We start from the raw sequence: 26,855 nt of genomic DNA, 5'->3' as shown, positions 1-26,855 counted from the left end.
GCAGAAACCTTGTAGGCTTATGTCTGACCAAAACGGTTCCTTTTTCATTGTTACAAAAAAAATTGTGAAAATAGCCTACTGAAAAATACCACTAAAGAAAAGGACTGTTATCCAGGTTAGGATTAGGACTCGCCTCAGTGGTGTCCGATTAGAACTTAAACCGGGATGCGTAACGCGTCTCATTGGAAAGGTGGTCTTGATGAAGCAAGTAAAGGTATCTGGGTTTAAGGCCAGACACCTTGGAGTGTAGAAGTATTATACAGTACGAAGGTATCTGGGTTGTAAGGCCAGATACCTTGGCTCGTGTGTTTAGAGGTGTTCTTGATCTTGGTACTCTACTGAAGGTCAAAGGTCTTGATAGTAGTCTTGAAGAGGTCTGTGTCCTGCGTCCTGTGTCTCGTGTCCTGTAGATTCTGGGGATTTGAGATCGTTGGAGATGCTGAGTGCGTTGGTTGGCATCTGTTAAACTAGGGGTAGCTCTGCTCCTTTGATACTATTCAGGTATCAAAGGAGCAGTCCAAGTGATGTGTCGTCAGTTCCATGTATGGAGATCCAGTTGATGATTCTGATGTCAGAAGGTAGATGAGTAGTAGTAAGACAGAATTACGACAACTCCGTTCACTTCATGGGGCCAGTCCAATTCACCCTTTGTCAAGTCCCGCCCGTGGTTGTGCCCCTCTTCGCACCCATTGGTTGCCGTTTCGTGGTTGGACAAAGATCCTCTCTCTCCATCCACTACCTTTGAAATAACATGTTTTTCAGTTGCTTCATATTGATATTCTGTGCACTCAGTTGTTATTTTAAACTTGGTGTCAGTAAAAAGGAACATCACAGGTGCAGCACGGTGACTGGGCATATCATGTTTGTTTTTATTTTTTTCCAAAAATGATGTTTTAGCAAATTCAACATAAACCAGGCAGAACGAGGGCGGAACAAGGCAGCCTGCTGGTTAGTCAGTCAGGAACCAATCAGAAGGCTGACAAAGGGTGAATTGCGGCTCTTCTACATAGACTTCTATTGGTGAATATAAGGCCTGAACCGGAAGTTTACGGAATGCATTGGAGTCTATAGGCTTTTTACAGTGACAAACGAGTTACGAACCATGTGACCGGGCTGTTTTCTGCCCCCTCAATGTCGTAACTCTGTTATGGAGATTCAACCGATGATGTCGGTGTTGGTCCGCTCCATATACTGTAGGGATCCATGTGATGAAGAGTCTATAATGTTGAGGTTGTAGTGTCAACTTGGCAAGTAACTACAGTAATCTGGCAAATAATAAAGATGAGGTGAGAGCATTTCTAACACCTACTTTCAAAATGTTTGTGCAGTACTCTTTGATGAAGTAGTAGGGAATTAATTTAAGAAGAAACGTGGAAACTTAAAACATGGAGATTCAAGGTTACTGCCCGACAGTGACAGTTATTCAAAAATGTTATTTGTACAGACATAAATTCAAAGGAAGATATACAGCTGTTGCTGTGTAGAATTTTGAGAGAGAGAGAGAGAGAGAGAGAGAGAGAGAGAGAGAGAGAGAGAGAGAGAGAGAGAGACTGAAACATTTAGTTGTTTTCATTATTGCACAGAGAAAATAAGATCTGCAAATATAACTACACATCTTTTTTAAGTATGATTCATTTATTGACTAAATGAAAAACAGAATAACTAGGGATGATACTGGTATAGCTATTGCTGTTATTGCTTCTTCTAGCGGAAGCAACTATGGATCACCCCTACTGATAGCCGGTTCTATTTTGTGGTCCAGTGCTTCTCTTACCCCTGTCTGTCTAGATAAGCAGATCTTGATTCAGTGGACCTGAAACTTAGACTTGAGTTGAAGGCCTAGGGATAGCATGAGAGGCCGGAATGGCTATATAAATGCACCATTTACCATTTTCCATTTATATATTCCATGAGAACCCACAAACAATCTTATCTCTTCCACTCAACAAGCAACTTTTTTCCCCCTTTTTCCCAATCTGTGGTGGACACTTTGCATGACAGTGTACTGTATATCTGTACAACATTACAATATACATGCACTACATACTTCAGTACAGTATGAATACAGTACACATACAGTATGTACTGTATAATATGTTTGCTGTATTTTATATACATGCCATATACAAAGAGACACAGACAAGGGCAAAATAAATAGCCACTGTCAAAGTTATTTATTGGTTCGATTTGGTTTTTATAACTGCCTTTGATTAACCCCTAAAAAATCATTACCTCTGCATTACAATTTGGACAAGCTATCTGCAGAATAGTGCTACAGTGTACTGGTGATAACTACCTCTACCCAAAGGGTCACCTACTGGAGTTAGATAAGGTCTAAGAAAGACAACAGGCAAAACAGCAGCATCCTATAGTTGGTTTTAGCTGATAAAACAGTGTTAAATCACAAGGCCCATGCATCCACCCTGTCAGCCCACATAAATCATAGTTTCATTACAGAATTACAAAAATGCCTGCACACTTCTATAGTGGCGTGTGACTTGTGTGTGTTTATTAAAAGCAGTTGTACCCGGCCTTCATTCATCTTTGTAGGTCACCAAGACTTGTCAAGCATGCAGGAGGGAATGTAGTGACATGCAGAAACAAAGATCTCTGTTGTGCGTGCGTGCGTGCGTGCGTGCGTGCGTGCGTGCGTGCGTGCGTGCGTGCGTGCGTGCGTGCGTGCGTGTGTGCGTGCGTGCGTGCGCACATGTGCGCTAATTAGGGCATTAAGCAACTAGTCGACTATTCAACTAGTCGACTAGTTACTAGTAAATCCACTAGTCGACCTTGTTGGTACTAGTTGACTAGTTGATAAAAAAAAAAAAAAAGGGTTTTGTTTGTTTTAAAAATAATATATACATAATAGGTAGTTAAACAACTAGTCGACTAGTCGACTAGTAAAAATGACTAGAGGTGAATGCCCTAGCACCAGTGGCGTGCACAGACATTTAGAGGGGCAGGTGCTCAAGTGGAAAAAAGGGCACCTTGTGCAGCGCGTGGAACCGGCCGGTTGCCTTAATAGTGAGAGATTTTTTTTTTAAATATATATATATATATATTTTTTTTAAGGGCACATTGCTGTCCAGAGGGCAAGGGCAGGTGGTGCTCTAGCACCCCCTAGTGTCTATCTGTGCACGCCACTGCCTAGCATTAATATACACATTCATGTATGTGTGTTTTTCTGGAATGTAAAGTTACATGTTGTTGTATTCAATATGTTTGCACATCCTTGTGTGTGAAGGAGAGATCCACATTTCTGTGTGCGAAAATATGTTTCTCACCTTATGAGAAAAGCATGTTTTGGTTGGAGGATAGTGGCAGCATGCGAGGATAGTGGCAGCATGCCTTTGGTCACCCTTGGAAATATACCATTTCCCAATTAAATAGAATGAGATGTACTGTTCTGTGTAAAATGCTTTGGCAACATGTACACTACATGTAGCATATCGCTCTTATGTTTTTTACTCCACAGAAACAAAGCCCACTGCAACGCCAAAGGGCATTGTGGGAAGGTGCTAAATGATGCAACAGACCCTGTTAAACTTGATTTAGTCACAATAGATGATCCCTTTAATCATGCCGTGATGTTAGCATTATCAGTGTTTAACACATCATTTATTTCTGCCATGGCAAGTAATCTCTGCTTCGACAGATACACTGGAAGGTTACAGCCAGCCTACACATACACCTTGTATACACAGAGTAGATATTCAAAAAGATAAGTCTAATGAATTGATTTATTGGTAGTCAGAGATCCACGTGTCTATAGTGTGATACTACGGTACTTGTTGGCAGGTAGGGGTCAGTAGGTGACTCAGTCCGATCCAGAAGAACACAGTTTGACAATGAGGTTATATCTTCCCTTCTTCTCTGGAATCCTGCCTCAAAGCAGACCAGAGGTAGAAAACTGTCGTTCCATGATGTCATCGCTAGGGACACATGCATCAGTAAGCAGGAACTGGGGATGGCAATGAAGGACCGGAAAGTCTGACGTGGCATTGTGAAATCCATGATCTCGACCGCGGTCGAAAAAATATGATGAGGTGACTCAGGGTGCTGGATGAAGTGAGGTGATATTTTTGACTGATATTTGGGCAGTGGTGAGTGTCTTAGTGGCTTAGAGACACTCCAATTTTGTTATTAATTTCCATCCCTGTGGAAGTGCCTTTGCACAAACATACGTTGAACCTATTATTGTAGTTTCAGGTTCCAAATTCATAACATTATTATGTACTGCTTTGACTATTTTTGCTATTTACTGTAGAAATAAAGGGGACATTTCTAAATAGGGCTTAAGTGGTTAAAGCAATTGGTAGACATATCAATACCATATGACATTTCTGAGCCAATAATGATATTTTATTAAATACAAATATCTGGCGATTAAATTGATAATCGGTAATAATAATCAAATACTGATACTGTTTTTACCCATTGTCAAGCTCAACGTTACCTGTGTGATGAGAGTAACCATAACTAATGGTGTAACATAAACGAGCAACAAACAATTATGGGGCATATACTGATAGTAGGCTCATATATCAGTGTCATCCTGTGGTATCCAGTGGCTAGGAAAATCAACTCCCAACCAACAGGACCGGGTTTCCAAGGCATCCATCTATGTGGTGTATTTTCACACCCAATTAACCCTAAACTCACTAAAGTAGAGAGATAAATGAACACTCTAGACTAAAGCAAACTGTAGTCATCAGATCAGGTGAAAAACCTCGTCAAAGCATCAGATCGGAGAAACACAGGCAGAGAGAGATTTCCTCGGAGTGTGATGTACCATTTATTTCAATCAAAGACAGAGTCCAGAATGACAAAAATAGCATAGCTTCCCCTTAGACCCTGAGCATGGAGCCCAGGGCCCCATATGACTGACCACCGCGGCCAGCTAACACTGAATGATTTTCACATTGACAATTGACAATTGACAATTGACAATTGACATGATATACTTTCACATAGACAGAGTTGAATACAGGAAGGGTGGAGCTAAGATTAACATACAGATCAACAAATGGCAGAGAGACAACAAATGGCTGTCCCACTGTGTGTTTTGATTCACACCTGAGACCAAGCTTCAGACAGTTTAGAACAAAGCTTTAGCCCCAGGGTACTTCATGAGAACTCCTATTCTGATTGCTTCTCAGACCCAAGCACTTTTGACCAGACAATATGACTCCACTTAACCTGCATCAAATTAACACAGAGACCCAAATAAACAGTGACCTATTAATGTATAGTGTAGTTATTGACAGAATATTGCAAATATGGCTATGGACTATATTTTACGAGACCACAATCCCTAATCTGCCTTTTATCTGCTCTAAATGTTCGTGAGGTATGAAAAATAGTCACCTCACTGCTCTGCCAATGCAGGCATTATGTATGCAAGTCTTTATAGATTCACTTGCCATCACATGAAGGCTTATACAGTACAGTATAGTATTCACATTTACCGAGGGATAGTGGGGCACGATCAAGAGCATTATGTAAACATTTGATTAGCCAATGATTCTGCTAAGAGTCAGGGATTTGTCATGAATTGAATTGACATGAATTGTCATATCTGTGAAGCTAATGTCATCTAGCCTAACCTAAAACCTGTACTCATATCATTGCACCCTGAACGACCAAGAATGAGCAATAAATCCCACTAACGCTGAATGCATTCACATCAAGGCATTCAAGAGACAGACCTCTAGTTGTTATAGTTAACCTCTGCTGTGCAGACTGCATTAGATGCAATTGCATGACTCCAGCAGGACGTAATCAGGTGAGGTGGTTTCAGAGGGAACACGGCCCAAAGCTTACCATCTGCAGAACCAGATAACACAGAGCCATGTGGCACACAGCATGGCACTATCAGGGCTATCTCGCCTGAGCCTGCATGGTGGCGGATGTGCCTAAGCACAAAATGGCCATGCGGCACGTACATTAGCCCACTGTAGGGATCTCTGGCATGGCCTGGTGGTTGATCTTCCGCTTGAGTGGCAGTTTGGTTCAAAAGAGCTCCAGTTGGCAATAGAGAGGAGGGTTAGCAGTGTGAGTTGTAAAAGAAATTAAATACTGTGATTAATGAGGGCGCAGTGGATGCACCCTAGGACATAATAGCTCTCTCTCTCTCTCTCTCTCTCTCTCTCTCTCTCTCTCTCTCTCTCTCTCTTCAGAGGATAATTTGAGCTAACCACTTAAAACGTATTTGTTACTTCGTCATACGATGGCGTTGCGTGGAAATAACCAATCTGTAAGCTTACGTAGATTGGCTATTTTTCTTCCCAGGGGCAAGTATTAAACAGACATATAGAATATAAAAATAAAACTCAATCCCCTATCCCACCCTCCCCCCACCCACAATCCCAATGATAGTCGGAAAAACAATAAATAAAATAAATAAATATATCTATATACACATACACAAAAATACATGCATACATAATTACAAAAAAAAATCACACCCGTGTGAACTGAGTGGTGTAAGGTTTTATATAGCATGATCAGCTGTGGTCTGACGTAATGTCTGACGTAATGAAATCACACCCGGGTGAGGTATTATATAAGGTAAGGTATTATATAGCCTGATCAGCTCTGATCTGACGTAATGGAATCACACCCGGATGTGATTTCACAACTGGCTTTTTTTGTGCAGAAAAAATGAGCATGGTTGCTACGGTCATCCAGTTCACCCGGGTGTGATTTAATTACGTCAGAAATTATTTTGAACATAGCAACCATGCTCATTTTTTCTGCACACAAAAGCCAGTTGTAGGAGTGGTTTACACCACTCAAAAATAGATAATAAAAAGCAGATTTTTCATAGCAGAGCAGATTTTGTTTCTGTTGTGGTTTGGCGTTGGCCGAGGCATAGGCACGGCACACTGATTGGCTATTTTTGCAACGCATAATAGGGAATCCAGGTTGAAACTACTTAAGCCACCACCATATTGATGGTATGGTGGCACACATACTGTGCCACCAGAAAAAATAATGGTGTCTGGCTTATCGTTTGTGTAAAATGTAGGACTCATGAAAGTTGCATTGAAGTTCCAATTTTTTGCCCTCACTTTTTATGGGGCACTAGCCCCTCCTATAACAGAAACAGCTATAGTGTTTAATGTTTGTGTTGTCTGAACAAATATTAAAAATGCCATTGACAATGAATGGAGAATTTACGTCATACTAGAGCGGTGCCCGTGGGGCCTCTACAGTGGTGCCCGTTGGGCACTGGCCGATTTGGAATGATGCAAGTTGAAAATAGAGTTCTTTGTCAGGCATGCCCAAATATGGAGTGTTGTGAGTTCAGAACAGGCCAGCTCCATATATGGACGCTGGGCAGGGGCTTGCACCAGGGGGGCACTGCTCCCCCTGCGGTGGTGTGGAACGCGTGTGTCGAATTTGAAGTCGGTGGGGCGAACGGTTTGAAGTCGGTGGGGCGAACGGTTTGAAGTCGGTGGGGCGAACGGTTTGAAGTCGGTGGGGCGAACGGTTTGAAGTCGGTGGGGCGAACGGTTTGAAGTCGGTGGGGCGAACAGTTTGAAGTCGGTGGGGCGAACGGTTTGAAGTCGGTGGGGCGAACGGTTTGAAGTCGGTGGGGCGAACAGTTTGAAGTCGGTGGGGCGAACGGTTCTCGATTTACGTGGATTACACACAGACAGACATACAGAGACTTGGTGCATCTTAGTGCATTTATAGATAGATGTGTCTGAGCAAATCGGCTGGGTATGTAGGTGGGAACCCTTGGCCAATATGGGACCACCATTCTTGATGATGATGTACGATGATTAGAGCGCCCCTCACTTCACATGGGTGTGATTTTTATCCTCAATATGTACTTTGCTCAGCCATTCAAATCATCGCTAAAATTCACACAAACACACACAGCTGGACACAGGAGGGGCTAGCGCCCCTCAAAAATATTGAAGGTTTTACAAAATTGTTTATTTTTAGTGTCTGTTAACACTATTTTAAGTGTTAACAGATAAATAAATAAATAAATAAATAACTATTAAATAAATTAAAGGAGAATTCAGTGATTTGGGTGATTTGGAAAACCACCCAGTCCGCCCCGGTAACAAAATGTGCACATGCATGCTCTACAGTCGGGGGAGGTGCAACAGGCCAACAGCATGTACACCAAGGCTCGATCATGATTGGAGGAAGGCCCCTCTCATCCTGATTGGATGAAGGCTTTGCCACCTGCCACCAAAACTGAAACTAGGGTTTTTTGACCCCAGGGGCTCACTGGGGACAGGGAGGAACTCCTTATATGGTCTGCACACTCTATAGTAGTGCAGAAAAAAAAGAAAAAATAAGTGGTATTTGAATGAAGTGAAATCACTGAATATACCTTTAAATAAATATTATTATCGTCATAATATTGAGGTATTTGGTCCAAAATATTGTTATTGATTGTATCCATCGGCTAGCCGTATACAATGCCCGAAACCCTCAAAGCAAATGGCATAGCAAACATTCATTATTGAACTGGTGTAAGAATGAGCCCTGTGCTTCTCACAAAGCTCAGCGAGATGTAAGGAGGAGGAGAGAGAGAGGGACATTGGGCCAAACCCTTCTTTTGTGAGGTGCATCCTTTTCTCTTGGAAGGGGTATCCATGCGTGAACTCAGCAGCTGGATTCATTAACCTCCAGTCCAACCCTGGCATGGGGGAAGCATGTGTGTGTGTGTGCGTGTGTGTGTGTGTGCGTGTGTGTGTGTGTGTGTGTGTGCGTGTGTGTGTGTGCATGTGTGTGTGTGTGTGTGTGTGTGTGTGTGCCACATTTTCCCGATTTTGAAGACCATAGACGATTGTCAGTTTGCGATGTTTAATAAAAGGAGGAAGAAAATAAATTAAAGCAAGAGGTCACCTCATTTAATTTTAGCCAAGAGCAAATCGTAGAACATTCAAACTTTTAGAAAACCTTCGCCTATAATGACATTCCCAAGACAAATTGTCTGTTGTGGTCAAAATAATTTCCACTATTATCGGCTAGAGTCGCTAGACCATTATATCAAGCAGTCTCAGACTGCAACACACTGTGAGCCTCTGCCGTCCCCATGTCTTCATTGGCATCTGAGGGAGAGATATATTATTAGGCCCTTCTAGAGGCCCCAGGTAGCTGCTCAGCCTGCTCTGCACGTGTGACTGCATCCAATTTTGTCTGATTCATGGGAAACATGACGCATCTTTAAAATGATATCACTGAAGTGAATGATTATTATGTGTTTTACAACCTGTGCAACAATGCTCACTGAGTGTGCCACTTGACACTTATTTTTTGTGTGTAATTAAACCTACAGAATATTCTGTAAGCACATTTCATTCTGATTTTGTGTTTTACAGAGAGCGGACATGTCTGTGGCTCCTCTTACCATCACCTACATGCGTGAGAAAGTCGTCGATTTCTCCAAACCCTTCATGAGCATGGGCATCAGCATCCTGTACCGCAAACCCAACACCACTAAGAACGGCTTCTTTTCCTTCCTCAACCCCATGACCCCTGACATCTGGGTCTATATTCTCCTGGCCTACTTAGGAGTCAGCTGTGTCCTGTTTGTCATTGCCAGGTAAGTCCATCATAATATACAGTACATACAGTATGTCCATCAGAAACTAGTGTACAATTCAGTACCGTTAGCAATTCCGTTAGCATGATAATGTTAGTCTTGATTTGAGAAATAGGTTGGCCAAGTATAATTATTTTGCACATAATTTGTCTTCTGCATTCTACTATTGGAACTACAGTATAGGAGTCACTGGGCAGGTAATGCACAATGCCCGTGGAGCAGAAGGAAGGAACATTATGATTCCCAGAAGCCCAGTGCCACCCCAACAAATTATCAGTTGTTAGCTATTTTAGGTATTTTAGTGATAAGGCTAAAGTGGTCATTTTATTGCCACCCCCTATTCTTTGCTTTTTTATGATTTAATGATGTCGTCAGTCGGGAGTCATTATCAACTAGGCCCTAGGGGCATCATCATGATTATGTTAACTTGTGGACACACTACCTCTTCTGTACTGCTCAGTGCTTTTGGCGTCATCCCTGTAGAAAGCTTTAGCTGGTAGGTATATGATCACGGCATAATGTCAGCATGGTCTCTCAGCCCGCAGTGGAAGGACGAATGGGAGTGCAAACTTCAAATTAGATACCTGCCACCAAAGCTTTAGTAAATAGCTATAATAAACCATGACATTCATGACAGAAAAATAAATTGTGCCTGTTCCTAGCTTCCTTCGTGCGATGGATGTGCCATTATCTGTTCTTCCTGGTGTTTCTCATGCAAAGTGGTACTTGAGGAAGCTGTAAGGAGCTAGGCTTTGAAAGGAGTCGTAGGTCTGAGAGCATACAGCTGCACTCCTCAACCCTCATACTTTGTCTTGAGATGAAGCATTTAGGAGTTTAAGTGTGAAATTACCACAAATTGGAATGTCATTTTATTGGAGACCAGCCTAGACAGCTGAAAAGCTGTTAGCCAAAATATACATAATATACATAATAGTTTTGAATCGAGATAGTTTACAGTGGAATCAACTGCTTTAGCTGGGCCAGATCTTTGCTGAACTTAGATGCTATACTGTATATCCACAAAAAGTTTTCTCAAGCATAATGTTTATCATACTGCAGAATGAAAAATATATACATATATACAATCTATAACGTGTTTGTGTGTTAGACATCTTTAAGTCCATGTCTGTGGGTCAGAGTATGTGATGGTGAAAGTATCTACCAATGTTGTTTGCAGACAGCATTATGAGAAAGAAAATAAAGAAAAAAGAAAAGCTGCAGAACCTAATTTGTTCTTGTTATCAGTCTAGTGGCTAGCCCATAAAACCAGGACTGTCTTAAAGGAAATAGCTACGGAAGAAGAAATATCTTTTGCTTCAGTCACTTCAATACATACAGTATATTGTAGGACCCGGAGAATATAATACAGTACATTTGAAGAAGTTCAGAAATAAATATAGGCCATGATGAAGTGTAGATTAATGGAAGCCTTCTCTACAGTATGTTGATGTGATTTAGCACTTATGCTTCAGTAAGAGTGTAATGAAGGATCCTGACCAGTATCCTTATCTGGTCATATAACAAATTAACCAAGTTTCAATTTCAATTTTCTGCCTTTGGGTGTTTGTCTAAAACCCCAAACTAATGTTTTATATCCTCAATGCAGACTAGGGTTAAATGCATTTAGTGGTGATACCTATGTTTAAGATTATGACCTCATTGGCCACTCTTGACACTTCTCAAGTAGTGTTTCTCAGACAAAACGTTTTGGGAAGTTAGGGATGTACACAAAGGTGACCGGACCGGACCACGCATGAACGAAAAGCGAAGCAGTCCCACTCAAAAATTAAAAAAAGGAACAAATTCAGAATATTCTTTTCTCGTTTGATATCATTGAAGATGCGCTAGGACGTGTACACACGTCCTTTGAATCCATCGGTTGGATTGCTTATGACGTGTGGGCACGTCGGATGGACGGAACCTGTTAAAGTGGAATCCATTTAGGGGATCCATTTAATAAACAATTAAACAACTGTTAGTTCTCTGATACCTGAAAGTTATATTGAGAGACAAATGTATTGCAAAGGTTAAGGGAAGCACACCAAGAGCAAAAGCGCAATTGAAATGTTGCATTGCAGACTTTTATAATGTCTGCAATGTGCCAATGTCTGATGGCTTAGCTGAAAATGAAAAAATAAAAATAAATAAAAAATAAACAGTTCCTCAAGTGTAGCAAGGTACGTATGCATGACACACAACCATGCACCAAACATCATCCCATTCCCCTATTATCCAATCCCCGTTCGGTGTAAAAATACAAACAACCCTGCTCCCTCTGTGCCTCTGCCACTTCCCGCTGTTGGAACCCTCCCAGTCCAGCGGGGGTGTTCTGCTCCATACCAGTACCAGGCTTTAACTACTCCCCTGCTGCATCACAGTAGTTTCCCATTTTCTCAATAAAGGGAAGAATCTTGAACTAGTGAACCAAACTATTATAGTATCTTACTAAAATAGGTTACTGACATATGTCTATGCTACATCATTCTAATTCAGTGTATCTTTATCTCTTGTATAGTACATATAGTTACTGATGATTGCTACAATGATTGAGAATGGCCACTCAGGCAAGTAGATGCTACAGGCTCCAAGTATCTTCAGAAAAACACCCAGAATATATGTCAATATTAAATCATCATAAAATGGCATTTGAAAACATTTTGAAAATTAATTTCACGAGGAAGAGCATTGACATTTAGCGTGTTTTATCGCACCATCTGCCTGTTAAACGGACTCGTTTAATCTGTGTTAAAGATGGCATGTAGCAGCTTCAAAATGTTTTCCATTAAATGGCAGAGCCATGGAATGTGTATGGTTTATGGTGTCACGTGACTTTTCATCAGGCTCTTCATACCTACAGTATTATACTCATATGAATGACATTTTGATATCTACTATCTCCAAAGTGGTATTTACCATTTCCCATCATATTGCCACCTTTAACTACAAATAAAATGTGTTGCCCTACACTACAGACGTGTAGTGCAATATTTAAAGAGTAAACCTACCATCGCAATGATCTAACCAGATCATTGGGATGATATCAAAACATGTGAACACATTTTTAAGCTGCAGTAGGACAAGTGATGGGATTTTCACACTTACTGTATTACACAGCTACTGTTATATATCTCGGCGAAATCCCATATGTTGACTTATTTGAAAAATATTTTAATTCACTAGCCTACTGCACAATTATTATATTGCACAGTTTTACTTCTAACCAAATCAAATCAATATTTGTTTTCTTGTTAAACCTTTTTACATTTATTTATTTATTACTTTTTTCCCCTCAGTTTTCTCAGTTGTATCTCTACACCTGAATTTCATGGGGATGAAAAGGTCCATCTATTTAGAGCATAGATCTGAACTGGCTGCATTGGTCTCCCATCATTTTCAAGGAGAATATGGCATAATATTAATACATAAATAAATACTAGGAAAAACTAGTTCAAGACTTGAATCAGCCCACCGGTGAGCCTAGAATCAGAACTTGCTAAGCGTTTGTAAATAACCACTTAACTGTATATGTAGTTATTTTTATTTAGTTAAGCTTGTTAAGTTATAGTTCCTTTTATGATTTTTATGATGGCAACATATACTTGCTGGGGCTGTGTGTATGTTAGCTGTTGTCTGTCAACAAACAGTAATCTGAAACAAAGTATCTATCTATCTGCAGTTATATTGAAACCTGAATGCTTTTGACGATTAAATTGGAATGGTTTGAGCCATTTCTGATTTACTGTGGTGAGCTTCAACAATGGAGAGTGACTCAGGCACTAAGAGACTATTATAGGCTGGCAGCTGGCCCCAGGTTAAATAACATATACTTTATGTGCTGTATTCTTGTATTTGCTTCAAAACACTGTCTGGGCAAAAAACAAACAAACAAACAAACAAACAAAAAACAATTCAGTCTCTCTTCATGTTTGGACAACCTCTCTTCATGTTTGGCAGGTTCAGCCCATATGAATGGTACGATGCCCATCCCTGTAACCCCGGATCAGATGTTGTTGAAAACAATTTCACTCTCCTCAACAGCTTCTGGTTTGGAGTGGGTTCCTTAATGCAACAAGGTAAGATGGCTTTAAAATTGCTCTCTCTCTCTCTCTATTTCTCTCTCTCTCTCTCTCTCTCTCTCTCTATTTCTCTCTCTCTCTCTCTCTCTCTCTCTCTCTCTGTGTGTGTGTGTGCGTGTGCGTGTGCGTGTGCGTGTGCGTGCGTGCGTGTGCATGCGTGCGTGCGTGCGTGCGTGCGTGCGTGCGTGCGTGCGTGCGTGCGTGCGTGCGTGCGTGCGTGCGTGCGTGCGTGCGTGCGTGCGTGCGTGGGTGTTTGGGGGGGCTAGGGGGATTCAGACATTCATGAATCAAAGTGTTATGTTTAAATGCAGAGGAGGTGAACCACATTACCGACATGTTTTATATTTCTTTATACTGCAGTTTGCCCAGCAACTCATTGTGTCTCTGTCCATGGTGCTGAAATGGTCTGTCCCTCTCTCATTCCATATTTCTGCTTATATTTGGGTACCAATGCATATCTTGCAGGAGCAGGTGGTACTTTAAACTTTGCAGCGGGTAGGAGCAGGCAGTTAAAAATAAACTGCAGGCCGGACGGGAACACACCCAATGTGGGAGCAGGGGCGGTAATGGTCCGAAAACCAGAGATAGCGTGTACAGTAGTAGTAAGATTAAGAAAACATTCTCGTGCAGGGCTATAGTGCAGCCCTCCCCTTCCCTGTCAATAGTAATAAAATAAAATAAAAACAACACCCCACCCCATTCCCTTTTCTCCCCTGCTGCTATAACGCCCACCTTCTGTTTCTTTAACTGACAAGCAACCTGATTTTCATTCCTTGACTGCTTCATGAGACACTTGCCTGTCGAGCACAACTGGAGAGCTCAGCCTTACATGACAAAGGCAGTCTGTTGTCACCTTCCTGTTGTTTAAAAAAAAAGAGAGTAGGTGTCAAGCACTTGTCACAGATTGGCAGGTAAGGGAGGAAAAACATTGCCACATTTGTTTCCCCTCCGACGTAGTTGGCTGGCCCTGCTCAAGAGCTTTATGTGTGTCGGGAGGGAAAGGGTAAGTTGGGGAACATGTCTGACAAATGCCAGCTGTCAGCCACACTGGAAGCGGCTGGTGTAAGTTTGACGTTTACACTGTCATACGGCTGGGGTTGAGGGTGACCCGTCGTGGGAGATTCATATCTCTCACTCATAGCACTTCTCTGAGTACTGATTGTGGTTTAATATCACATGGACCTTGGTTGACAAAATGTAGCGTTTTAGTAGACATCATTCTTATTCCACCGTTACTTATAGATAACATGATGAAAAAATACATCCATATACTGTAGGCAGCTCACATCTGCTACCTGGTTCTTTGAGTTTTGTTTTATTACTGTAGTAATGGTCTTGAGTGGGACTGGGGCTATTGTTTTTATAATCTTGGCCAGGACATTAACCACTTAGTATGTACTTGACTTGTTGACCAGGGTTCCCTGGGTGTCTATCCTTGACCCAGTCCTTTGTTAATTCCCTGGCCTACACCAAATTTCTTAGCTGAAAATAGCTCTGCAAGTTTGTTCATCTATTATGACATGGCCAGAATAGGGATAATAGGTTTCAAATGGCTAACATGTTAATTCCACATCTACATTGACACCTGCAGCAACTATAGACCAATCTCAAAACCTTCCTTTCCTAAGCAAAACACTTGAAAATGTTGTCTATAAATTATTACATATCTACTACCTGTCACCTCACAATCTGTATGGTGTGTACCTATCTGGTTTTAGAGCTAATCACAGCACTAAAACCACTAAATCCAGAGCGATTTACATTAAGCAAGAACAAAAAGCATGGGAATACATCACATATGTAAAATGCATTTATCGCGAAACATGCGTAAACTAAGAACGTAACTAGAACATATCTATATAATGACACTGTGGCCTTTGATACTGTTCATCATGATGTATTCATTAATGAATAGACATCAAAATGCTGACCTATCTGGCCATGTCATTCACTGGTTTTCATCCTACCTAAAAGTCATTTCTTGGTCTGTTACCTTTTGATCTAATTTATAAGCTCCCATGTGGTACCATGATATGACACTAGGGGCTCCGATTTCGTCTCCGCCTTTACCCGCAATGCGCTCCACAATTCAGCCGCTGCCCGAAAATTACGAATATAGGAGCTTTCTCTGTCCCTTAATGGTATTTTCGTCCAGCATCACCCGCTATCTTTTTTGCCGACACCCGTATTTGCGCCTAGAGGTGTGGTCATGGGCGTGCTGGCACGCTTTCCCCTAAATTGCTATTTTGGTCAAACACATTTGGGGGGGGGGGGGGGGGGGGGGGGGCTGCAGCACAAGTTAGACTTCAAGGCAGCAACTCAACACTCTTCCATGGGCAAGGCTATGAAGCAATATAGCACTAACGGGCAACGGATAAGGGATCTCTTAAAGGCAATGGCACGTGGACTGGTGATTGGTTTAATTATTGTAACGCCCAAACCACACCTATGCATAATATAACGGGTAACAGAGGTGTTTTAGGGATTTAGACAGGTAACCAAAATACCAACTTTAGTGGGGGAACACCCCTTCCCCACTGCTAAATCCCAAAACAGTGTATTTAGAAAGATCAGACGAAAATGGAGCCCTAGATGTGTCTTATAATGTTTATGCTGATGATGCACAGTTGCGCATATCCCTTTCACCAGATGACCTCAGTACTGTGAAAAAAAGAAGCTAATTGCATTAGATTTCCCGCAATTTTTCTACAGTGGAAGATTGTTTTTGATGCATTCCTTAGCCAATAATTCGATGACCAACAGTGGTTCCCTATACAAAGGATATGGAACCACTGTATGCATCGCAATACATCAAACCTTTATTTTGGTAATCCCTCTGCAGGTTGATGATTTTATTTGTGCTCAACCTTTGTTTTCGACCTTGTTTTTCGAAAAATAATATTGTTGCTCCATCGCCTCATTATAATTGGGTTCTGTGTGCATGTTCTCATAACACAAACAGCATTGAGCATTCATGTGAATTCATTGCATAAATTAAATACTCCCGGTCTATACAGACCTTAATCTATCATATCTGACCTGTAGAAACCAGTCAGAGGTCTCCTGACTGTTTTCATAAATAGGTTGAAGGTGCAATTTAGTCACTATGGTCCTACAATACTTTTGTTTGTACAACCAGAGAGACATTACAATCATAATGGACACACCAGATGATTGCTTAAGTGCTCATTTGGAACATTAATTTTGAAGGTCTATGATGATAAAAAACAGTCAACATGTGAACACTGTTTTTATTGTTATCTTTGTTAAAAACATTGCCACCAATCTCTAGTTTTAGATATGTGGGCAAAGAGTTGAATACTTTTTCCCACTTTAACCACGTTAATGAGAAGACTGACTGACCAAATATTTTACATTGGAACAAGAAAGTAGCTTGTAGCTTCTCTAAGCACTGATGTTTAACAACCAGTCCAGTAAACAAAGGTGAAACATACATGTGCTTATATTTATAAATGCTTTTGTTTGTTTGGGTTGGGTAGGAAAAGGGTTGGTGGCTGTTTGTGCAATAATCCCTTTACTTGTTGTTTTAATATGAAGCAAATTGAGTTTACAAAATAAAATTGCTTTCTACTCATTCTCCTAAAAGTTTAATAGTATACAATAGTAAGCAGTCTGGGTTTCTTTATTTCCTGATGCCTTCACTGCTAATTGATGGTACGAGTTACCACACAAACCACCGGAGCTCTGAAATGTTTAAAGGAAGGTTCATTAAATAGTTCGATGCTTGCCTTGTATCCACTTCCACCCCCTCAAAGACACACCTAAGTAAACAAAGGCCCATAATTTAGATAATGAAGTCAATTAACTCATTCTGTAACAAGACAAATGAAGGAGGCTCAGAGAGAATCGGTGGTGGATCTTTTCCTGTAAGGATAGCAAAAAAATTATAATAATAATAAATAACAATATGTATATACTGTATGCACAGTGCACGTAAAATCGCCTGTCCTCTTTCCTGTCCAATCTCTCGGAGGTCCGACCATGTCACGACCAAACCATATCTCACTGCAAATCATTAAGATGGTTGTTGTTGTTGTCTTTTTGTTGTTGTGTTTTGTTTTTTTCTTCTTTATTGTTTATTTTTCTGTATTATTTTATACTTTCAAATACTGGCCAGTACGATGTTGAACTAGGTCACTTGCAATACACTTCTGTGAATGCGTACTGGCAATATGGCATTGCCTACAGATGGACAGATCCTGGAAGGGGTGGGGGGAGGGCAAGGGGGGGAACTATATAAAAAGAAAAAAAGGCACAAAAATGTAAAAAAAAAAAAAAAAAAAAAAGAATGTTGACTATGTTGACTATACTGCTGAATGTCATGAAGTGCTATTCAATAAACAGAAATAATAATAAAAGAAAGGATAGCAAAAACGTTCTGCAATTCATTAAGCACAAAGGCTCAGCAGCACTCCTGTGAAACAGCATGGTAGCCAATTTGCCGCTGCAAAATGAGGCTAGGAGTGTAGCAGTGTGCCTTGAAGAAAACGATAGGGAGAATCAAAACAGAATGAGCTAGTTAGTAGCCTATTATTCAGCTAAACAGGGACAATTCAATGTTGTAATTCTCACTACTGCTTAAGCTCGAGGGCTTCTCATATTTAGAAGGCTGAGGCGGCTTCTAATCAGTTCTGTTTCATATTCCTCCCCAGTGCAATTTAGCTCACCGACATCTTTAGAGTTAACATGAGGTACCAGATACTGTAATGGTGCTTGTTACTCATATAGTTCTTCATTTGAGCAGAAAGTGAACCTTCAACCTTATAACAATTGCTTTCATGTAGAATTGAATTGTATGTTACATTTGTTTGTTTCCTTGCTGGGTGATTCAGACTTTGGCACACTTGTGCTGCCGTGCAACACAGGGTGCAAAAATATTTGCAGCGAGGTATATTTTGTCAGTGTCACACAAACAGACGCTGTGCTTGTCTGCCAAACACAGTGACAGCAACTGAGAAGGAAGCCATTTTCTTGTTTAAAATGCAAATGGCCATGTTTGAGGACAGCCAAAAAAAAAAAAATCAATCTTCCAGCTTTGCTGTGGGAGGTTGATGTCACAGACACAAAGAATGTAAAAATAAGGAGGTGTAAAATGCAAACACTCAAACACCTCATGTGCTTCAAATGTAATGCTAGGATTGTAATAGATTGTAATAGCTCTCTCTCTCGCTCTCTTCTCTTTCTCTCTCTCTCTCTCTCTCTCTCTCTCTCTCTCTCTCTCTCTCTTTCTCTCTCATTTTCCTAAGGAAATTAATAACCAGTATGAGTCTCTACTATATTGTAAGGAATGACATTGGAGATAATGTTAAGTGTGGTTGTAATGGTTCTCATGGGGCATTCCTTCACTTTCTTTTCCAAGACTGAAAAATTGGTAAGCTACATTAGATACGGAATATTCTGCTCATTTCTTGTAATGAGAATAATAATAGGGGACTGCTTAATGATGTTCCTGTATGGAATTTATGCTCTGATATTACATCTATCTGTCATTAACTCCCACCACATCCTTTATAAAATTAAATAAATACATTTGGAGCTAGGATAATTAAAAGTGCATAAGTTATGTGTATGCTATTACACCATCAGGCTTAATAGCATACAAAGCATTGCAAACCTCATGCAAAGTAAATTTGCACTATTTGACAGTAAGTTTAACACAGATTTTCAATGAAAGCTTCATACAATGTCTCTTTAAAAGCATAATATTTCGTCATAGTATTTCTGTCTGTGTCAAGAAGTATCTACTCAAACTACAGTAGTGTCTGCCAGTCAGTGAGATGCATGACGTGTCTGTTGACTGAAACAGTATCATTATCTTCTACCCTGAATGGACATTTATTTTTATTTGGCTAACATGATGGGAGTCCTTCAAGGAAATGTACAGCCATATTAACACCATTTAATTGGCACTTTAAGATTTCCCCCCCCCCCCTTTCCTTTATGGTGGACTGGTACCGGTATGTGTGCATTTATTACAGCATTCTAGTGCAGTGGCATATCATGTTCCCTGTTGGCAACAGCATTTTATTGAGTGTCCAGTTGTTCCAGTTTCTTTTTCTAGTGGGACCACAGATGGAGATCTAGCCCCACTATCCCTAGCATCATAGTGAATCATATATGACGCGGTCCACCCTTGTTTGCAACCACACAGGGGCCTTTGTAGACAGCAGAGGACAAATCCAATCAAATTTGGTAGGGAAGGTTAAAGAGTGGACCACTATGGCACCCCTTATGTAGGCTTGTTACTAGAATTGCTCTCATAAATCTTCTCTCAGTAAAGTAACACATTGAACGGAGCACAAGGCAAGGGTGGTATAGGTTGACAGAGATGAGACATAAGTAACTTTAACACCAGTCCCACACACAGACCAATAGAGGGAATGCGCATGCATAAAGTGAATGGAAAATCGAGTGGCAAATCGAGTGGCAAAGTGAGTGGCAAAGTGAGTTTAACGTTGTTTAAAGAACAACCACTGCCACTCAGTAGACTGTGGCTCAAGAGGTAGAGCAGGTCGTCCAATGATCCATGGGTCGGCGGTTCGAATCCCGGCTCCTCCTGTCTACATGTCGAAGTGTCCTTGGGCAAGACACTGAACCCCAAATTGCTCCCGATGTGCTGGTTGGTACCTTGCATGGCTTCCGCCGCAATCGGTGTATGAATGTGTGTGTGAATGGGTGAATGTAATGCACAATCTATGTAAAGCACCTTGGATAAAGGCGCTATGTAAATGCACCATTTACCATTTAGTAGACGTTTCCGCATTACTTCCGGGTATGATGATGTCACACGAGGCATACCCTCTATTGTAAACATATAGGGCTCCATCTTGCGGCAGGGGCCCTTTTTCCTTAATTTGGGGATTTAGTATTGTGTGAGAGGTGTGGCCCCGTAACATTTGTTATCTTGTGCCACAGCCTAAGTCCCTAAAACACCTCCATTACCCCTTACATTATGCATAGGTGTGGTTTGGGCGTTACAATGATTAAACCAATCACAGTGCCACCTGCCATTGCCTTGAAATATAGCCTATTTATATTTGATACTGAGGCCGGGTTGTTTTGTCTCCAGTAGCTCCAACACAGCCTCACTCATGCAAATCTAATAACTTCTTTGACTAGACAATTAAACACAATAAGCACAAGGAATTGATACTGCTGATTATAGTAAAATTCCAATCACAGAGATTTGTGGATAATTAAGACAGAACGAGACCTCTGAGCTGTGAATGTTGTGCAACATGACTCAAGCCGAGGCAGCTCCAACTCAGGTCTCACCGTCAGAGTCAGGAGCGCATTCTTTTATCAAACAGAATTCGCATTATGGGTGGTTTGAGGAGGCACTTTCCATTGTCCTAAACCTGTGTGCATAAGATAGCAAATATAGGGAAAGCGCATCAACACGCCTACAGACACACCTCCACCCGCAAATATAGGAGTCGGCAAAATGAATAGTGGGTTGTGTGGCCGCAAGATAACGTTTATGCATAGTGGAAGCTCATAAATGCGTAATTCACGGAAAATATTTGAGGATAAAGCATGGCATAAGATGGAGCCCATATTCTGTCAATTTGCTCAACAAAATCTCGAAGTCAGGGCGATCTTTTGTGTGTGATTTGACTTTATTATTGTGCAATTTACATGCATGTTATTTCATACAAGACAAGTACTGGACATGGTTTGTACCATGAATTAGAGCCCTGCAGTGCAAGCCCATCAGGACACAACCAGGGCTCGGACTCACAGACCCCATTATATTAATTACCATAACTTTTAAACCCAATATCAGAAAGAAAAAAAGGGGGGAAAAGAGAAATGAAGAAGCAGAAGAAAAAAAAGAAAGGAAAAGAAATCTGTAGTTACTGCACTTTGGCTCAGCATGCATGGAATTAGAATATTTCTTATAACGCAAGATCATGGCAACATTTAGCTGGTGTTCATAACATTCCTCACACCACCTTATTTAAATAGGTTTTTATTGAGAACAGATTATAAATTGTTACACAAACATTATGTTTTATAGAAAAAATAAAAAAAGGAAAGAAAAAATTTATAAAAGACAAAAAGAGAAAGAAAACCCACAACCCTCCCACCCATACTGCTCAAATAGTAAGATGATGAAATGCTCTTGGAAAACATCTGAAAAGAAAATGGCATACAGTCCTCACACCACCTTATTTGACAACACATTGTGAAAACAGAGTGATGCCAGTCAGATATGAGAAAATAAAACCAAAACAAAGAATTGCAATTATGTCCACCTGCCAAAGCCACATGCTCTGGCAGTTGCACCCCATGCGCGCACGCACATCATGTACCCGCACACTATACTGAATGCGTGATTGCGTGTGCACACACACACACACACACACACACACACACACAAACACGTGCAGAGCTGCTAATCAGTAAACGACTAGGATGTGGGATAAAGAGCAAAGCCTGCTTCTCTACCACAGATAAATCAAAATTAGCAAATTATGTCCTGCTGCTGCTGGTTTTGTAATAATGAAGCATAAGACTTATGCCCTGTCCAGATTCCATATCTCATTCGCATTGTCGGAAAATAGTGTCCATCAAAACTGCACTTAAAAATCCAGCAATTTCAGTATTTATACAGGCACAGTTAGAAATTGTATAGTGTGGAATTGGATCGCAGCGCATGACTACAGTTTTGGACACTCGCCATTCGGGCTCTTTGAGACATGATTTGAATATCAAACAATCTACCAGATAGTGAAATCATGCATATACAGTAGCATACAGTACAACTAGAGCAGTGGTTCTCACCATAACTTGGTGTACAAATAGAACCAAAATTGACAGGGATTTTGGTTCAATTGTTACACTCTCATAGTAAAGTTCCATTTGGCCCCCTTTAAAGAACCTTGAGGGTCCTTGGACCCCACTTCGAGAACCGCTGATCAAATTTACCCTGTTAGTTTTAATGTGTGAAAAGGAAGCCGTCTGGTCTTATACTTGACCTGTTTCATTCCAAAACAGCGATAAACCAGCATTGAAAGCTGCATTGTATCATATTTTTGATAGTCACAAGTTGTGACTGGAATTTGGATAGACGACAAACTATCATTTAAAACCCACATTTCACAACTCATCACTAAACTGAAACCAAAACTAGCATTCCTCTATCAAAACAAAGCTTGCTTTAATTCAAACAATAGGAAGCAGTTGATTCAAAGCACAATTTTATCAGTTATCGACTATGGCGATATTACTGTATCTACAGGCATGCAGCTCCGTCGTCACTAAAACCACTCCACACAATCTACCACTCTTCCCTCCGGTTTATAACTGGAGATGGGTTCCTCACCCAACACTGTATAGGCTGTATGAAAAGGTTGGTTGACCTTCATTGGCTAAGAGACGAAAGAGACAAAACTACCTTATGTTAGAAGTCCCCATTAGCTGGGTCCCAATTCGTTATAATCGTGCACATGGTGACAAGTTTTTGATTTTTGGCATGGTGTTAGGGATGGGCATAAGGTTTTCAAAAACCATCGCAAACGAGTTGGGCTCGCCCCTAGTGGTCCGTTTGCAATGAATCTAATATTAAATGGGCCAGTATATGGTTAAAAACCATAATAATGGATACAAGAAAAAATTCAATGGATTCTATTAGTATTGGGTATGCTAAATAACATACTAAAAATGTAGGAAAGAAACATTGTGAATTCCGAATTGGGTAAAACAGCCTTTCATTACTATGCACCGGCTCACATGTGGAACTGTCTACAATACATCTTAAAACTGAATAACTTGATTTCACTTAAACGTTTTAAAAGACTTGTAAGGATCCATTTGAGATCTAGCTGTACTTGTTCACTCTGAATCGTTTCTTACCTGTAATGTATTTGTGTTTATATTGTATGTTATGTGTACTGTAATCAGGGCGTTATTGGAAAAGAGATTGCTCTCAACTGACTTCCCTGAATAAATAAAGATTAAAGAAAGAAAGACTATCAAAAATCTCAATGAGGCCTGTTGTGACCATAGAGCATATAAAAGGATAGAGACTGAACTGGCGCAAAGCTCCGCCCCCCAGCTATTCATGTCAGTGGAAGTTGCTCAGTGGCGTTTTGAAGCACCCGGAAGACTGCCGGAAGTACCGTCTCAGAACGTCTACTTCCGTATTTGACCACCAAATTTTGGTGGTCAAATGCGGAAGTGCAACCGAGCGCTCAATGTTAAAGCCCAGCTGCACGGGGTTTCCCGGTCATGAATCCACGGGTCCGCCTGTAGTCCCTCCTCCTACCACTAGGGCCCAGAGCTTCAACGTTGAATAGCCTCACTGGCCCCTTGCTTGTGACTCACAACAGGCCTCATTGAGACCTAACTCAACTGGCCAGCATTGTATTTGCAGGCCCTCTGCCAAAGTTTCCCCACTATGGCGGATTTTCCAGTGCAAGACGGCTTCTATCTGTATTTCAGCTATTCCTTATGCTTATGACATGTATGACAATTACAAAGATCAGTATCCATGCAAAAAGTATCAACTAATTTAATTTCTAGATACGTTTCAACCACCTACTGTACCTTTTCAGTTATTTTTTATTTATTCGCAATAGAAACTGTACAAAAAGATAAACATTACGTATAAACATTAATAAAAGTGCTGGTGAGAAAAGAAACCAATAAATGAAGGACTTATACATGGTTCTCACCTAAAATAATAAACAAATAGTAAGTTAGACAAAGTAATCAAACATAAGGTATGGCAAACAACAAATACAAATCAGTTGACATGATAACAAAAGAGAAACAGCCTGTGGGTGTAGCTAAGTTTGTTTCGCTTTGGCTGCCATAGGCTGTTGGGTGTATTTGAAGTCTAATTGATAGACGGGGGATGGGGAGCCAGGGGAGGGTGCTACATGGGAGGAGGGCAGCTGCCTTGTTTTCCGCATGTTCATACAGTATTGCACAATTAAAACTTTTCTGGATACACATTATGTTCTTATATCACAAACTGCATTATTAAGATTTTGTCTTAAATTAACATAATCTATATGATGTATTTCTTTGTTTTACACGGATGCCAGGGAGACAAACATACCACGACTGATATATTGCATTTTTTAAATCAAATCTGCTATCATAGTATTAGTGCTGGTTGGCAGATGGAGTGATCAGTCTGTCTCACATTACATTCCGTCCAGGCTCAGAGCTGATGCCCAAAGCCTTGTCCACCAGGATCATCGGTGGGATCTGGTGGTTCTTCACCCTGATCATCATTTCCTCCTACACGGCTAATTTAGCTGCCTTCCTCACTGTGGAGAGAATGGATTCACCTGTGGACTCAGCCGATGACATCGCCAAGCAGACCAAGATCCAGTATGGTGTCGTGAAGGATGGTGCCACCATGACATTTTTTAAGGTGCGACACAACACAAAAATCAAAAAAAGTAATTTTATGAAGGAAGACTTTTTTCATACTATAAACAGCTACACAATTATTTTGTCTTTTTAATTTACTTTTTCTTTTTTGCTGTGTGAAAGCAACACACACACACACACACACACACACACACACACACACACACACACACACACACACACACACACACACACACACACACACCCCTAATGGTGTCATGTAGCTGTAATATTACTATGAACTAAGGCAAGATGCTGAATTATTACTTTACTTTTTAGTTGACTTTTTTACAAACACACTCTATATAGCATGATACTGATACTAGTACACTTTCCAACGAGAAAGAATCAGTATATATATAGCCTATATATATATATACACAGACGCGCGCGCTCACACACACACACACACACACACACACACACACACACACACACACACACACACACACACACACACACACACACACACACACACACACACACACACACACACAGATCTTAATTCCCACAGCAAAAGCAAATTCTGCAGCTTCTCCACTTCTCCACTCTGTTTGATGTGTTTCTCCATAATGATTTTCTCATTCCAAAGTTTCAGCTTTTGCCTGCAGGGTTTTGACTTTATTTTATTATTTTGCGTTTTGCCTCAGATGTTGCTGCTGTGGTTCTGAATAACACATGTAACACAGTTACAGCCTCTCCCTGTACAACAATGAAAACAGAGCATGTCTACTGACACTGACAAGTCCACTTTATGAGACTGCAGTAGGGAGAGAATGGGGTTTTCATCCAGGGTACCCACAATAAAGAATCTCCCAGTTGGGTTTTTTATCAATTACACTAGGCTATATATTTTTTAATCAACTAAACTCTCTTTCGAGGAATCCCCACATTGTAATCGGGCATGAAACCCTGTTGCTGACATTAATAGATAGTAAATTCCATTTGTGCACCGGAATTGCATTACAGAACAATAACTGCAGTACTGTATAAAATCACACTCACTAGAGTCTGTTTAGTAACATTGCACAACAGCGATATGTAGCCTAGTCATGGGCAAGTGTATATTGAAATAGCTGGAATAAAACTAGCTAGTATCTTAATTTTCTTAAGATATTTTTTATAGGACAATTGTCCGACAGGAAATGGGGAGAGAGAGATTGGGGAGTGATAGGGAGCAAAGGTCATCAGGATCGGGATTCAAAACTGCGACACACTGTCAGGCTGGATTGGCAGCCTATAGGTGCCCGGACGTCTACGCCAGCCGTCCGGCCCTCATATCCCATTATTAACCGTATATGGTTCACATATCCAAGCACAGGGAAACATGCTGTTCTTTATCTTCAGGGCTGCGGTTCTGGAACTGGATACAAATCATCTCTTTGGCCTGAAGAGCTTTTATATGCTTTATAGTAAGTGTAGTAAGTGTAGCTCTGTCATTCTTATTTTGATGATTAGCGGTTATGATTGCAAGGAGAGGAGACACCTTTTTCTACTTGACTCATCAGAGACTCAAGTGGCCTCCGCTCCCTCTTGCACTGATTGGGAGAAGGCTAACAAGCTTGACTCCAGCAGATGAAGGAAGTGACAGATGCTAAGGAAACATGGGGTGGAATGCAGTAGTTTTGTCAAATGACAGTGAGCTGAGGGCAATGTAGCCTATGTCACGTCCAGACATACAGTACATCAGAAGACCTAGCTGTTCACGATGCAATCACCTGATTGCTTCTTTTATGTTTCATGATAAAACATAGTATATTTCACATTTGAACTAGCGGCATCCATTGGAAGTGCACTAT

At 40.8% G+C, this 26,855-nt stretch overlaps 1 protein-coding gene across 1 annotated transcript in view; it reads left to right on the top strand.

Moving 5' to 3' along the window:
• The window catches only part of grik3 (glutamate ionotropic receptor kainate type subunit 3), a gene marked incomplete at both ends in the record, with an annotated part of 119,931 nt that overhangs the window by 87,333 nt on the left and 5,743 nt on the right, over positions 1-26,855 (top strand). Inside the window, 3 exons of the mRNA XM_079502968.1 lie at positions 9,348-9,571; positions 13,526-13,644; positions 24,840-25,057. Of these exons, the coding sequence (XP_079359094.1) occupies positions 9,348-9,571; positions 13,526-13,644; positions 24,840-25,057 (561 nt within the window). The remainder of the gene's footprint in view (positions 1-9,347; positions 9,572-13,525; positions 13,645-24,839; positions 25,058-26,855) is intronic.

This window comes from Electrona antarctica, assembly GCF_951216825.1.
Source record: "Electrona antarctica genome assembly, chromosome: 6".
Taxonomy (NCBI): domain Eukaryota; kingdom Metazoa; phylum Chordata; class Actinopteri; order Myctophiformes; family Myctophidae; genus Electrona; species Electrona antarctica.
This window is presented reverse-complemented; position numbering and strand designations above follow the sequence as displayed.